The sequence below is a fragment of the Argopecten irradians genome, chromosome 13 (assembly GCF_041381155.1).
Source record: "Argopecten irradians isolate NY chromosome 13, Ai_NY, whole genome shotgun sequence".
In the NCBI taxonomy this organism is placed as follows: domain Eukaryota; kingdom Metazoa; phylum Mollusca; class Bivalvia; order Pectinida; family Pectinidae; genus Argopecten; species Argopecten irradians.
The window spans coordinates 35,709,642-35,723,713 of record NC_091146.1 but is presented as its reverse complement, the minus strand read 5'-3'; the positions used below and the strand labels follow the sequence as shown (position 1 = coordinate 35,723,713).

The 14,072-nt window shown below is 37.6% G+C and overlaps 1 protein-coding gene and 1 pseudogene across 1 annotated transcript; both read left to right on the top strand.

Moving 5' to 3' along the window:
- LOC138306790 (zinc finger protein 11-like) lies at positions 1–12,491 on the top strand. Its single transcript, XM_069247278.1, has 2 exons — positions 1–97; positions 8,928–12,491. Exon 2 carries the CDS (start codon positions 8,984–8,986, stop codon positions 12,404–12,406), a length of 3,423 nt encoding a protein of 1,140 aa, XP_069103379.1. The 5' UTR covers positions 1–97; positions 8,928–8,983; the 3' UTR covers positions 12,407–12,491.
- Positions 12,476–13,769, top strand: LOC138305851 (zinc finger protein 596-like; annotated as a pseudogene).
- Positions 13,770–14,072: the final 303 nt, after the last annotated feature.

Below are 14,072 nucleotides of genomic sequence, written 5' to 3'. Positions count from 1 at the left end.
AAATAACTTAACACAGTACGACGACTCGTACGACTGCTGATCATGACTTATAGCCCGGAATTTCCAGGGGATTTCTAAACGACGACATGACGAAAAGGTAATTAAAGTCACTCGAAGTCAATTACAGAATAATACATACGCTGCTAAAATAAGTTTAAGATTACAGTTACACGTATGTACAGTGTTGACCGTGTGTTACACCTGTTGATTACCTGTGTGTGCCTACCTGTCAATGTGAACATTTTGTATTACATTTACTGCAATAACGTTAGACATTTCATTTTACCAAACGTTAGACATGCATGTGCATTTTTTGTAATACATTTACCAACACACATTTCTTCATTATAAAATGATCGTAAACACTCTCGAATGGCAGAACGGGTAGAAAACCTAACTACAGTGATACAGTTTGGCAACGTTAACTTGCAGGATATACATTAAATAAGCCTGCACGGATGGACATGATCGATTCTCGTTTCGGTACTTTACTATTCCAAATTTGCATATTACAGAGTTATCTGCACTTGCAGGTAGGTATTGATTGTGATGTCATGTGTTTGCAAGCATATCGTCATACTTTTCGGAGAAAACGACGTGAATTGCGCTCACAAAACAATGACGTAACAATCGATACCTGCCAGCAAGGGAGCTAACTCTGTAATATATAAAGACAGAATAGGCCTTGTTGAAATGACATAATACTGGAAATATATATATATATATATATACTGATATGTGACGTAATGGAATTCCTAGATATTATATGTGTCACCAAGTGGTTTGCTGGGGTTTTGGGTATTTTCCCCAATTCTGTAATTTGGAGGTCCATCAAGATGTGGCTGTATTGTATACAGTTTGGGGAATTAGCGTGGTATCGCATAAGCCACACCCTTCTGAAACCTCCGTGTTGGTCTACGCACTTGGTGAACTGTTCATTTGTTGATGATTAACGAAACACCATAAAATTCCTCTTCTTAATTTATTGTCCGTTATTGTCATTCAAACACATATTACAACATATAAATTGGGGTGCTGGCCCATACTATAAATTGGTCAAATGTCCATGTGTCCTCTCAGGCCAGCTCCTCCATTCACTCTCGGTCCACTCTCTCCCTCCAACTAACTAACACCTCTATATCGTTATCCCAATATTTCAATTAATTACCAAGTTAGACTTTGATTGGCTATACAATTAATTAGTGGGTGGGGTTACCCTAAAAATCCTACATTACTGTGATAATCAAACATGCCCTAAAAGTAAATACCTATGGTCAACATTGTACAATAGAACCCAAATAAAATGGACATGTTTATTTTACTAATTACAAATTAAACCTTAGGGGCTTGTCACCTGTCGACTCCCTTTTACATGCCAAGACTGGTCACTGGTCAACCTGGACTAATGAACACTATTCAAATCCAATTATCTAATCTTAGCTCCATTCAAATCCAATTATCTAATCTTAGCTCCAAAATCTTGAATGTAAACCAACTATAATAATTTCCTATATTTGAAATAAAATTGATCTGAAATGACCAAATATTTGAAATATAAAAATTACTATTTTTGTACCGTACATGACATATGGACAACATTATCTTACCATTTTTTTCCAATAACAGTTCTCTTGTACCGAAGTTACAAAAATATGCCATTTTTTATTTTCTTTCCGTAATCCAAATTACAAAGAAACTCAACATCCAAACATAACATATGCTTCTGCGATATAATTTGGCTAGCGTATATACATGTACATGTAGGCAAGAAGTGGCACTGCTGTCTTAATTATTACTAGAACATCTACGTAAGGCCTCCCCCCCCCCCCCCCCCCTCAATAAAATAGTTCTGTTTCCTGCCTACAACTTATCATGAATATCAGATTTTCAATTAATTAATCCAATGTGTATTAAAACGTCAAGTCAAACTGTGAAAATGAAATTTAATCTGAAGAAGAAAAAAAAAATTCTTTGAAATTTCATTTAAATTTATTTACTGGTAATAAATTTTGATTTTTAATATTTTTGTTAGATAAATTTCACAACACAATTCTGAAAAAAAAATTACCCTTTTCAATTAAAAAATGTAATTATTTGTGGAATCCTGAAATTGTATACCAATCCAAATCCTTTATTACAATAATCCAAAATGGCGGCCATTACGATTGCAAAGGATTTTTTATCTTCCATGGATATTTAGCTTTTAGGCATATTAAACATTAAAAACATGAGTAAATCATTTTAGCAGTGTTTGTTTTTTACATCCCAAACAATCCACTTGTTGGTAAATTAAACAATAGATATCATACGTAGCTTTTCATCAGTTTAAAACTACGGTAGTAATTACAATTAACATGTCTTATTTTAGAAGTGGACAATATGTGCAATGGGGTGTTGGATAATCTGACAGTCACAGTGCAATTATGACCTAATTTTACGAACTGAATGTAAACAAATATTTTCAACAGCAGTTTCGTAAATGCAACCAGACTTTTTTTTAACTGGAAAAAAAAAATTAACATTTGTTACGAAATATAACAAAGATCTAACTATATTTTCTGTGGTTTGAATAAAGTTAGCGAGTCACCTCGATTTCTACATTCTAGGCCACGATTGTGAAGGGTGCTGTTTTGGGGCCTTGTCCACGTGCACATATGCATGCGGCATTCGCTATGGCAATTAATTATAAATTCAAAAATTAAATGCTCCTGTTTACGAGAAATTGATTGAATATTATCTTTGAGGTAAATCAGCAATCAGAAAGTTTGAACTCACTATTTTTTTCCTGAAGCTTAATTTTTGGATAATTCGATCTGGTCCATCAATATTTTTTTAATTTTGTTTGAACTAACCGAAAGGTTTACTGAAGTAATGCTCACTACATATAATTCACAACCTTACACAAATGTATTAATTAAGTCCTGCCACCAACTGGTTAATAGCTTTAATCACAAAAAAAAATTTGAAAGGCCAGATGTTTGTTTAGAAGGTTACTTTCAGTAATTTAAATATTTTTGCAGACACAACAGGAATATATTAAATTAGAACCTTTTTATCAGAACCTTTTCTCCATCTGATTTTACTCTTGATAAATACCGACAAATGTTATTTTAGATGGTGGGCTATTCAAATCGCTTTTTGTCCGTGGTCCGTGGTCCGTCCTTCCGTCCGTTAACATTTCTTGTTACCGCTATTTCTGAGAAAGTACTGAAGAGATCTTTCTCAAATTTTATATGTAGGTTCCCTTAGGGCCCTAGTTGTGCATATTGTATTTTGGGACCAATTGATCAACAAGATGACCGACAGGCCGCCATCTTGGATTTTGACAATTGAAGTTTGTTACCACTATTTCTCAGAAAGCAGTGAAGTGATCTGTCTCAAATTTCATGTGCAGTTTCCCGAGGTCCCTAGTTTCATGTTAAAAGCCTTTGATGATATAAGTTTTAACTTATAGGATATAAGAATATTAAGTTTTTTAATTCATTAAATATTGTAATATTTCCATCCTGTGCTATTTTCCATAGATAAATAGGGTTTATGCTAAAACATCACTAGTAATAATGATAAGGGACGCGTAGCGCCTCAGTTTGAGTAGGACTGTTGAAAATTTCGCTCGCACGCTTTCTTATGCAATGCAATTCCTTAAAGTTGACAGGTATGAGTAAGTAGCCATCGGCTGACTAGTATAGATGTCAGCATCTCTGAACTGACACTTTCCGAGGGGTGGTGTCCTCGGTGGCAACTAGTTGTTAGTTTCAAAAGGGACGCTCATATATATGTCACATCCGAGGTCAAAATACGTACGACAGTTATTAGTCGTCTTATCATTATTTTTTTCAACGTAAGCAAGGAGTTTTTGACGCTGTGAAACAGCATTTTTAGGTACGCTCAGCAAGCCTGAGCAAATCGAACCGATAAAACCATTCCGCAATGAAAATTAAAAGTTGCTTTGTTCATTTTACTTGATATTATAAATAAATCCAACCTTGATATTCAAAAATACAAACATTGTATTTTAGGGTTGTCCCGATGATCGATTATAGTCAATGTCTAATCGAAAAGACAATGGATTTTGATTAATCGATTATGATGTATCAACATCGATGATCGGTATCAAAACAGGAAGTGGGAATTCTACTTTCATTTTCCCTTAGAGAGTACAGAGTTTATGCTGTTTCTCTCTTTAGCAATGACTTCTTACCAAACCTACTGTTAAAACAAATATGATATCAAAATAAACTTACAGATATAGGCTTGTATAGAGTTGCACTGCCTTAAGTCAATATGATAATAAATTAGGATACAAAACTATGCAGAAATAACTAAACAAAATGCTTTAATGGTGGCCATCGATATGGTGAAGCTTTATATTTCATGTAGGCCTACATCTATGATATGTTTCACTCATATTGAATTTTAAAAATGTCAACTTTATCTAAATTTTAAATTGAATTTGAAGATTTATATTGTATTTCTGCTTTTTGTCAAGATTTCTGTTAATAGTTCTTTTATTGGGTAACATCAGTGATCTTAAGTAACTGAAAACATAAAAGGTTAAAAAAAAAGAGCTAAAATATATTGTTAAAGGTATGTCCAAAAATGAAATTTTGATAAATGATATCAATAAAATTCATGCCATCGTTAAAAATAATTAACAATTCTAAGAACTTTCGTAAAGAAAATGTAACTGATTAATAATCGAAAATCAATCGATTGACACTAACAGATTTTATTCGATCATCGATGATGAAATCTTAACCGATTTCCAACACTATTGAATTTGTACATACATATGCACCATGGATGGCGTGTTTTACTTTAGTAAGTGTTCAGTTGGGACTCTTATGACTGTGCCTCGGTGTATTCCCAAAAATCACGAACAACGCCTATTTTGATGTCGACTTTCGATCGATTTTGAATTGTGTATGTCTATTTCAATTTTTACGTAATTAATGCTAATGATTATTGAAATCAAAAGTTAGGACAGTAATTGCAAAAGAATGTTCTTATAAAGTGTGTACATAAGTTCATTTTGACTGTGTATACAGTATACTGAATGTAAGGACTGATTTTCATTTGGACGACAGGCCGCCATCTTGAATTTTTGTAGATGAAGTTTGCTACCCCTATTTATCAGAAAGTACTGAAGGGATCTGTCTCAAATTTTATATGTAGGTCTGGATCCCCTAGGGCTCAAGTTGTGCATATTGTTTTTTTGGGACCGATCGGTGAACAAGATGGCCGACAGGCTGCCATCTTGAATTTTGATAGTTGAAGTTTGTTACCCCTATTTCTCAGAAAGTACTGAAGGGACCTGCCTCAAATTTAATATGTAGGTCCCGATCCCCTAGGGCCCAAATTATGCATATTGTATTTTGGGACCGATAGGTGAACAAGATGGCCGACAGGCTGCCATCTTGAATTTTTGATAGTTGAAGTTTGTTACCCCTATTTCTCAGAAAGTACTGAAGGGACCTGTCTCAAATTTTATATGTAGGTCTCGATCCCCTAGGGCCCAAATTGTGCATATTGTATTTTGGGACTGAACGATAGGTGAACAAGATGGCCGACAGGCTGCCATCTTGAATTTTTGTAGATGAAGTTTGTTACCCCTATTTATCAGAAAGTACTGAATGGATCTGTCTCAAATTTTATATGTAGGTCTGGATCCCCTAGGGCTCAAGTTGTGCATATTGTTTTTTGGGACCGATCAGTGAACAAGATGGCCGACAGGCTGCCATCTTGAATTTTGATAGTTGAAGTTTGTTACCCCTATTTCTCAGAAAGTACTGAAGGGACCTGTCTCAAATTTAATATGTAGGTCCCGATCCCCTAGGGCCCAAATTGTGCATATTGTATTTTGGGACCGATAGGTGAACAAGATGGCCGACAGGCTGCCATCTTGAATTTTGATAGTTGAAGTTTGTTACCCCTATTTCTCAGAAAGTACTGAAGGGATCCTGTCTCAAATTTAATATGTAGGTCCCGATCCCCTAGGGCCCAAAATTGTGCATATTGTATTTTGGGAACCGATAGGTGAACAAGATGGCCGACAGGCTGCCATCTTGAATTTTGATAGTTGAAGTTTGTTACCATTATTTCTCAGAAAGTACAAGGGATTTGTCTCAAATTATATGTATTGGAGGTCCCCTAGGGCCCAAGTTGTGCATATTGTATTTTGTGACCGATAGGTGAACAAGATGGCTGACAGGCGCCATCTTGAATTTTGATAGTTAAAGTTTGTTACCATTATTTCTCAGAAAGTACAAGTGGCTGACAGGATGCCAATCTTGATTTTGATAGTTAAAGTTTATTACCACTATTTCTTAGAAAGTTTTGTCTCAAATTCATATGGAGGTCCCCTATGGAAGCAAGTTGTGAATATTTGTATTTTGGGAACCGATCGGTGAACAAGATGACCGACAGGATGCCATCTTCAATTTTGATAGTTAAAGTTTGATATTGCCCCTCAGAAAGTATTGAAGGGATTTGTCCCAATTTTGATGTGCAGGTTCCCCTAGGTCCCTAGTTGTGCGTAATGCATATTGGGACCGATTGATGTGCATGATGGCCGACATGCCGCCATCTTGAATTTTGATAGTTAAGTTCCCCCAACCGAGTGGGGTAACTTATTGTTTTTGCTCCATTTCTTTTTCTTCTTCTTCTTCTTCTTCTGGTTCTTCTTTTTCCTGCCACGACTTTGTCCGACCCATTTTCCCCGAAATTATAAATTGGATCGCCATGAAATTTTGTGAGGTAATTTCTGGTGCCCTGCAGATGTGAATATTTTTTTTTCCCGACCAGATCACAGCCTTTCATTGTTCAAAATTGAACTGCTTATAGATATTTTACTTCTGGTCAGATTTATCTGGAATGGGTTTCAATATGTAATTTAAATCAGATTGAAAGAGTGAAAGTGAAAAATACCATAATTATGAGTTAACAAATAGAAAAAGAAAGCAATTTTGTGACTGTTTCAAATTTTCTAAAACCATTAAGAGTTATCTCCCTTTATTCACTGGTCAGCAGGGTGTATCCGTTTTAGGTCCAAGTTCATTTTTGCTGTATTTTTATGTCATCTGACCCGTCGACGTGCGTGATCTGCTGCGCGCTGTGCCGTACGCCGTCGGGCCTTACATGACCCTGGCTGTCAATAGGACATTAAAATAATCAAACAAACAAAGCCGACTTCAAAGGACTTCTTTTCAATAACCGAAAGGCCTAGGGTACTGATATTTGGCTTGTAGCATGCTGGTATGAAAGGCTACCAAGTTTGTTCAAATGAATGACCTAAGTCCTTGACCTTCATTCAAGGTCACTGGGGCTGAAATCTTTAAACAAATTCTTCTCAAGAACCAAAAGGCCCAGGGTACTCATTTTGGACTTATAGCATGTTAGAATGAAGAGGGCTACTAAGTTTGTTCAAATTAATGACCTTGACCTTCATTCAAGGTCACAGGGGTCAATTAGGATAAAATCTTTTAAACGACTTATGAATAACTAAGAGGCCTAGATACCTGATATTGGGCCTGTGGCATGCCGGGATGAAGGGCTACCAAGTTTGTTCAAATGAATGACCTTGACCTTAATTGAAGGTCAGAGATGTGAAATAGGCTAAAATCTTTAAACAACTTCTCAAGAACCATAAGCCCCAGGGTACTCATATTGGGCCTGTGACATGCTGGTATGAAGAACTACCTAGCTAGTTTGTTCAAACGAATGACCTTGACTTTCATTCAAGATCACAGGGGTCAATTAGGCTAAAATCTTTAAACGACTTCTTTTCAAGAACCAAAAGGCCCAGGATACTTATATTGGGTCTGTGTCATGCTGGGATGAATTGCTACCAAGTGCATTTAAGGTCACAGGGATCAAAAAGGTTAAAATCTTTAAACACCTTCTCAAGAACCGAAAGGCCCAGGGTACTCATATTGGGCCTGTGACATGCTTGGATGAAGGGCTACCAAGTTTGTTCAAATGAATTACCTTGACTTTTATTTAAGGTCGCAGGGGTCAAATAGGTTAAAATTTTTAAACAACTTCTTGTGAATAACTAAGAGACCTAGAGACCTGATATTGGGCCTGTGACATGCTAGGATGAAGGGCTACCGAGTTTGTTCAAATCATTGACCTTGACCTTAATTCAAGGTCACAGGGGTGAAATAGGTTAAACTCTTTAAATGGCTTCTTGTGAATAACTCAGAGGCATATGACCTGATCTTTGGCCTGTGACACGCTAGGATGAAGGACTAATATTAAAGTTTTTCAAATCAATGACCTTGACTTTCATTCAAGGTCACAGGGGTCAAATAGGTTAAATCTTTAAATTGCTTCTTGTGAATAAGTAAGATGACTAGAGACCTAATATTGGGCCTGTGACATGCTTGGATGAAGGGCTACCAAGTTTGTTCAAATGAATGACTTTGACCTTTATTCAAGGTCACAGGAATCAAATAAGCTAAACAATTTAAACTATTTCTTGTAGAAAATCATTGAGAATGTATATTGGACTTGTAGCATGGTTGGGATCAAGGAACCTTCATTCATGGTCTAATTCATCAAATATATCAGAACATGAACTTCCTCTATTCTTAAATGTTTGCCACTACATATTCTTTGAGGTGTTGTATTGTGCCAATAGTCAGATGATCGTTAAGGCCCATGGACCTCTTGTTTCATATTGAAATACTAAACTCCTACAACCCAAAAAGCAGAAAACAAATTCTGTTGCAATTATTTGGAGGTTATTTGGACTATCGGGTACTTCCATTAGTTCATGTGTATGAGATCAGAATATAAATTCTAAATATTTCGTTCTAATTTAAGATAAACATAGATGTTTAAGACAAAAAATATGTATACTAACTTTTTCTGTTAATTTTGTTTGTCACGGTTTTGTATCAATTTATTTTGTTCTCTGATTTCAGTCTAGTGGCACGAAAACCGAAGAGCAAAGTTAGAATACCAAGAAAAAACAAAAGTGATGAGCGAAACAACAACTTATGAAAGTTTGGCCAAGACAATGAGCAAAGAAGACCACGAAAATGTGCACGTACTGGATGAAATAGGGATGATCGGGTCGGGGACACACCTAAGCAAACAGGAGACTTTTAAATGCAATGTTTGTGGTAAGGTTTCCAATAAGATAAATAAGACGGAACATCGCACCCAGTGTGATATTTGTAGTTTTTCTGACGATCACACAAAATTGGGTAAACCTTCAAACTTTGAGGATCATGGGGAATGTGGTAAACCTTCGCACACTGAGGATCATTCTGAATGTGGTAAACCTTCGCACACTGAGGATCATTCTGAATGTGGTAAACCTTCGCGCACTGAGGATCATTCTGAATGTGGTAAACCTTCGCACACTGAGGATCATTCTGAATGTGGTAAACCTTCGCACACTGAGGATCATTCTGAATGTGATAGGTCTTCAAACTTTGAAGGAACGGCTTACAAATGCCATATCTGTAAGAAGGAATTTAGAAAGGCAACCACCTGGAAAACACACCTGAAAAAGCACAAAGCAAACAACCAGTGTGATATTTGTGGAAAGAAATGTTGTTCGTCAGCTCATTTAAGAGATCATCTCAGAACACATCAAGAATACAAGGCTTATCGTTCTGATATAGGGGATCTATACAAATGCGATATTTGTGGTAAAACGTTTCCATATGCCGGAAGCCTTCGTCAGCATTCCCTAATCCATAAAGGTGAAAAACCACACAAGTGTCTCACCTGTGGCAAAGCATTTATACGTATTGCATGTTTTCAACGTCACTCTCTCACTCATATGGAAAACAGACCTACCCACAGATGTGATATCTGTGGTAAAGAATGCAAGGCTGATTACTTATTGAGGCGCCACAAGAGGACACATCAAGGCACGAATATGATAAAATGTGATATTTGTGGAAGGGCATTTACCCAGTTAAGTAGTTTACGGAGCCATACTTTGGTGGTTCACGCACCAAAACAATACATGTGCAGGATCTGTGGAAAGGAGTTCAGAAAAGAGGAACAGCTGCAGAAACACGCTGTCACACACATAGAAAAGATCTACAAATGCGATGTCTGCGGTAAAAGATTTAGAAAACCAACAATGTTAATTGATCACAAAAGAAGCCATGAACACAAGTGTATGGTATGTGGCAAGTGTTTTAATCGTCGAGTTATATTAAATCAACACTACGGGACTCATGCAGGAGAGAATGAATTCAAATGTGGAACTTGTGGTAAAATGTTTGCAGAGTTGAGTCAGTTTCGTAGCCATTCATTTGAACATACACCAAAGACTGGCAATTTGTATTCCTGCAGTCGTACCCAAGAAAACAAAAAGTTTGACTCATGTGGTAAGGAATTCAAAAACGCAAAAACTCTCGACATGCAAGAGAGAATAGCTCATTCAACGAGAAAACGTTACAAATGCAGCATATGTGATAAAACATTTTCCTTCTCCTCCGTCCTTCGTATGCATCTCCGGAATCATACGGGAGAGCAGCCTTACAAATGTGATATCTGCAGTCAAAGGTTTGTACAGCTTAGTAATCTCCAGTTACACTCTCGGACGCAGCATGCGGACGACATTTACAAGTGCGATGTATGTGGAAAGGAGTTACAAAATTTCGGACAACTTCAGAGACATGTTGATTCGCATACGGACAAGACGCACCAGTGTGATATATGTGGTATGAGATTTAGCAAAGCACAACTGCTGAGAAATCACCAAAACATGCATCCAAGAAAAATGAAGCGAAACGCGTGTGAGGTATGCGGTAAAAGGTTTCTTCATTTCTCGTTACTGCGGATACATTTCCGACTGCATGCCAAAAAGAAGGCGCACAAGTGCCATGTCTGTGGGAAGACGTTTAGTCTACATCAAAGTCTCCAAAAGCATTTAGTCGAACATTCGAGACATCGCGGCCCTACAGGAAGCATATTAATTGATAAACAACAGAAACCGTTCGCCTGTAAAATCTGCGGGAAAGGTTTTACAAACAAATATGGCCTAAAATATCACCTTCTTTCTCATGAAGGAAGAAAGCCATTTCTGTGTCAGCTCTGCGGAGAAACATTTAAGCTTTCTACCCTTTTGAATGAGCATATGATAACAGCACATACAAACGAGAAAAATTGTGTGTGTCACATCTGCGGTAAAACATTTTATCTCCAAAGACGGCTCAGAAGTCATCTCCGAGACACTCACGGCGAAGGAACGACTTACAAATGTCCTGTCTGTAGAAAAGGATTTAGTAAAGAAACCGCTTTGCAAGTGCATGTGAAAACGCATACAAGAGAACACCCATACCAGTGTGATATTTGTGGAAAGAAGTGTAGTACGTCTGGTCATTTAAGAGATCATCTCAGAACACATCAAAAAGACAAGGCTCATAATTCAGATATAGGGGATCTATACAAATGCGAAATTTGTGGTAAAACGTTTCCATATGCCGGAAGCCTTCGTCTGCATTCCCTAATCCATAAAGGTGAAAAACCACACAAGTGTCTCACCTGTGGCAAAGCATTTATACGTATTGCATGTTTTCAACGTCACTCTCTCACTCATATGGAAAACAGACCGACCCACAGATGTGATATCTGTGGTAAAGAATACAAGGCCGATTACTTATTGAGACGTCACAAGAAAAAGCACAAAGAAACAAAAACATTAAAGTGTGATACTTGTGGAAAGATATTCTTAGAGATGAGTCATTTAGTGAGTCATTTTTTTGAACATACTGAACAAACACGAAAGACTGGCAATTTGTATTCCTGCAGTCCTACCCAAGCGAATGAAAAAAATGAGTCTTGCGGTAAGGAATTCAGAAACCCGAAAGCTCTTCACATGCGAGAGAGAATAACTCATTCAACGAGAAAACGTTACAAATGCAGCATATGTGATAAAACATTTTCCTTCTCCTCCGTCCTTCGTATGCATCTCCGGAATCATACGGGAGAGCAGCCTTACAAATGTGATATCTGCAGTCAAAGGTTTGTACAGCTTAGTAATCTCCAGTTACACTCTCGGACGCAGCATGCGGACGACATTTACAAGTGCGATGTATGTGGAAAGGAGTTACAAAATTTCGGACAACTTCAGAGACATGTTGATTCGCATACAGACAAGACGCACCAGTGTGATATATGTGGTATGAGATTTAGCAAAGCACAACTGCTGAGAAATCACCAAAACATGCATCCAAGAAAAATAAAGCGAAACGCGTGTGAGGTATGCGGTAAAAGGTTTCTTCATTTCTCGTTACTGCGGATACATTTCCGACTGCATGCCAGAAAGAAGGCGCACAAGTGCCATGTCTGTGGGAAGACGTTTAGTCTACATCAAAGTCTCCAAAAGCATTTAGTCGAACATTCGGACATCGCGGCCCTACAGGAAGCATATTAATTGATAAACAACAGAAACCGTTCGCGTGTAAAATCTGCGGGAAAGGTTTTACAAACAAATATGGCCTAAAATATCACCTTCTTTTCTCATGAAGGAAGAAAGCCATTTCTGTGTCAGCTCTGCGGAGAAACATTTAAGCTTTCTACCCTTTTGAATGAGCATATGATAACAGCACATACAAACGAGAAAAATTGTGTGTGTCACATCTGCGGTAAAACATTTTATCTCCAAAGACGGCTCAGAAGTCATCTCCGAGACACTCACGGCGAAGGAACGACTTACAAATGTCCTGTCTGTAGAAAAGGATTTAGTAAAGAAACCGCTTTGCAAGTGCATGTGAAAACGCATACAAGAGAACACCCATACCAGTGTGATATTTGTGGAAAGAAGTGTAGTACGTCTGGTCATTTAAGAGATCATCTCAGAACACATCAAAAAGACAAGGCTCATAATTCAGATATAGGGGATCTATACAAATGCGAAATTTGTGGTAAAACGTTTCCATATGCCGGAAGCCTTCGTCAGCATTCCCTAATCCATAAAGGTGAAAAACCACACAAAGTGTCTCACCTGTGGCAAAGCATTTATACGTATTGCATGTTTTCAACGTCACTCTCTCACTCATATGGAAAACAGACCGACCCACAGATGTGATATCTGTGGTAAAGAATACAAGGCCGATTACTTATTGAGACGTCACAAGAAAAAGCACAAAGAAACAAAAACATTAAAGTGTGATACTTGTGGAAAGATATTCTTAGAGATGAGTCATTTAGTGAGTCATTTTTTTGAACATACTGAACAAGCACGAAAGACTGGCAATTTGTATTCCTGCAGTCCTGCCCAAGCGAATGGAAAAAATGAGTCCTACGGTAAGGAATTCAGAAACCCGAAAGCTCTTCACATGCAGAGAGAGAATAGCTCATTCAAACGAGAAAACGTTACAAATGCAGCATATGTGATAAAACATTTTCCTTCTCCTCCATCCTTCGTATGCATCTCCGGAATCATACGGGAGAGCAGCCTTACAAATGTGATATCTGCAGTCAAAGGTTTGTACAGCTTAGTAATCTCCAGTTACACTCTCGGACGCACCATACGGACGACATTTACAAGTGCGATGTATGTGGAAAGGAGTTACAAAATTTCGGACAACTTCAGAGACATGTTGATTTGCATACGGACAAGACGCACCAGTGTGATATATGTGGTATGAGATTTAGCAAAGCACAACTGCTGAGAAATCACCAAAACATGCATCCAAGAAAAATAAAGCGAAACGCGTGTGAGGTATGCGGTAAAAGGTTTCTTCATTTCTCGTTACTGCGGATACATTTCCGACTGCATGCCAAAAAGAAGGCGCACAAGTGCCATGTCTGTGGGAAGACGTTTAGGCTACATCAAAGTCTCCAAAAGCATTTAGTCGAACATTCGAGACAACGCGGCCCTACAGGAAGAATATTAATTGAAAACCAACAGAAACCGTTCGCCTGTAAAATCTGCGGGAAAGGTTTTTATAACCAAAGCTGGCCTAAAATATCACCTTCTTTCTCATGAAGGAATAAAGCCATTTCGTTGTCAGCTCTGTGGAGAAGCCTTTAAGTTTTCTAACCGCTTGAAAGAGCATATGATAACAGCACATACAAATGAGAAAAATTGTGTGTGT

Excerpts from the sequence above, each read along its gene's own strand:
- LOC138306790 (XM_069247278.1), top strand. The coding sequence starts at position 8,984 with ATGAGCGAAACAACAACTTATGAAAGTTTGGCCAAGACAATGAGCAAA.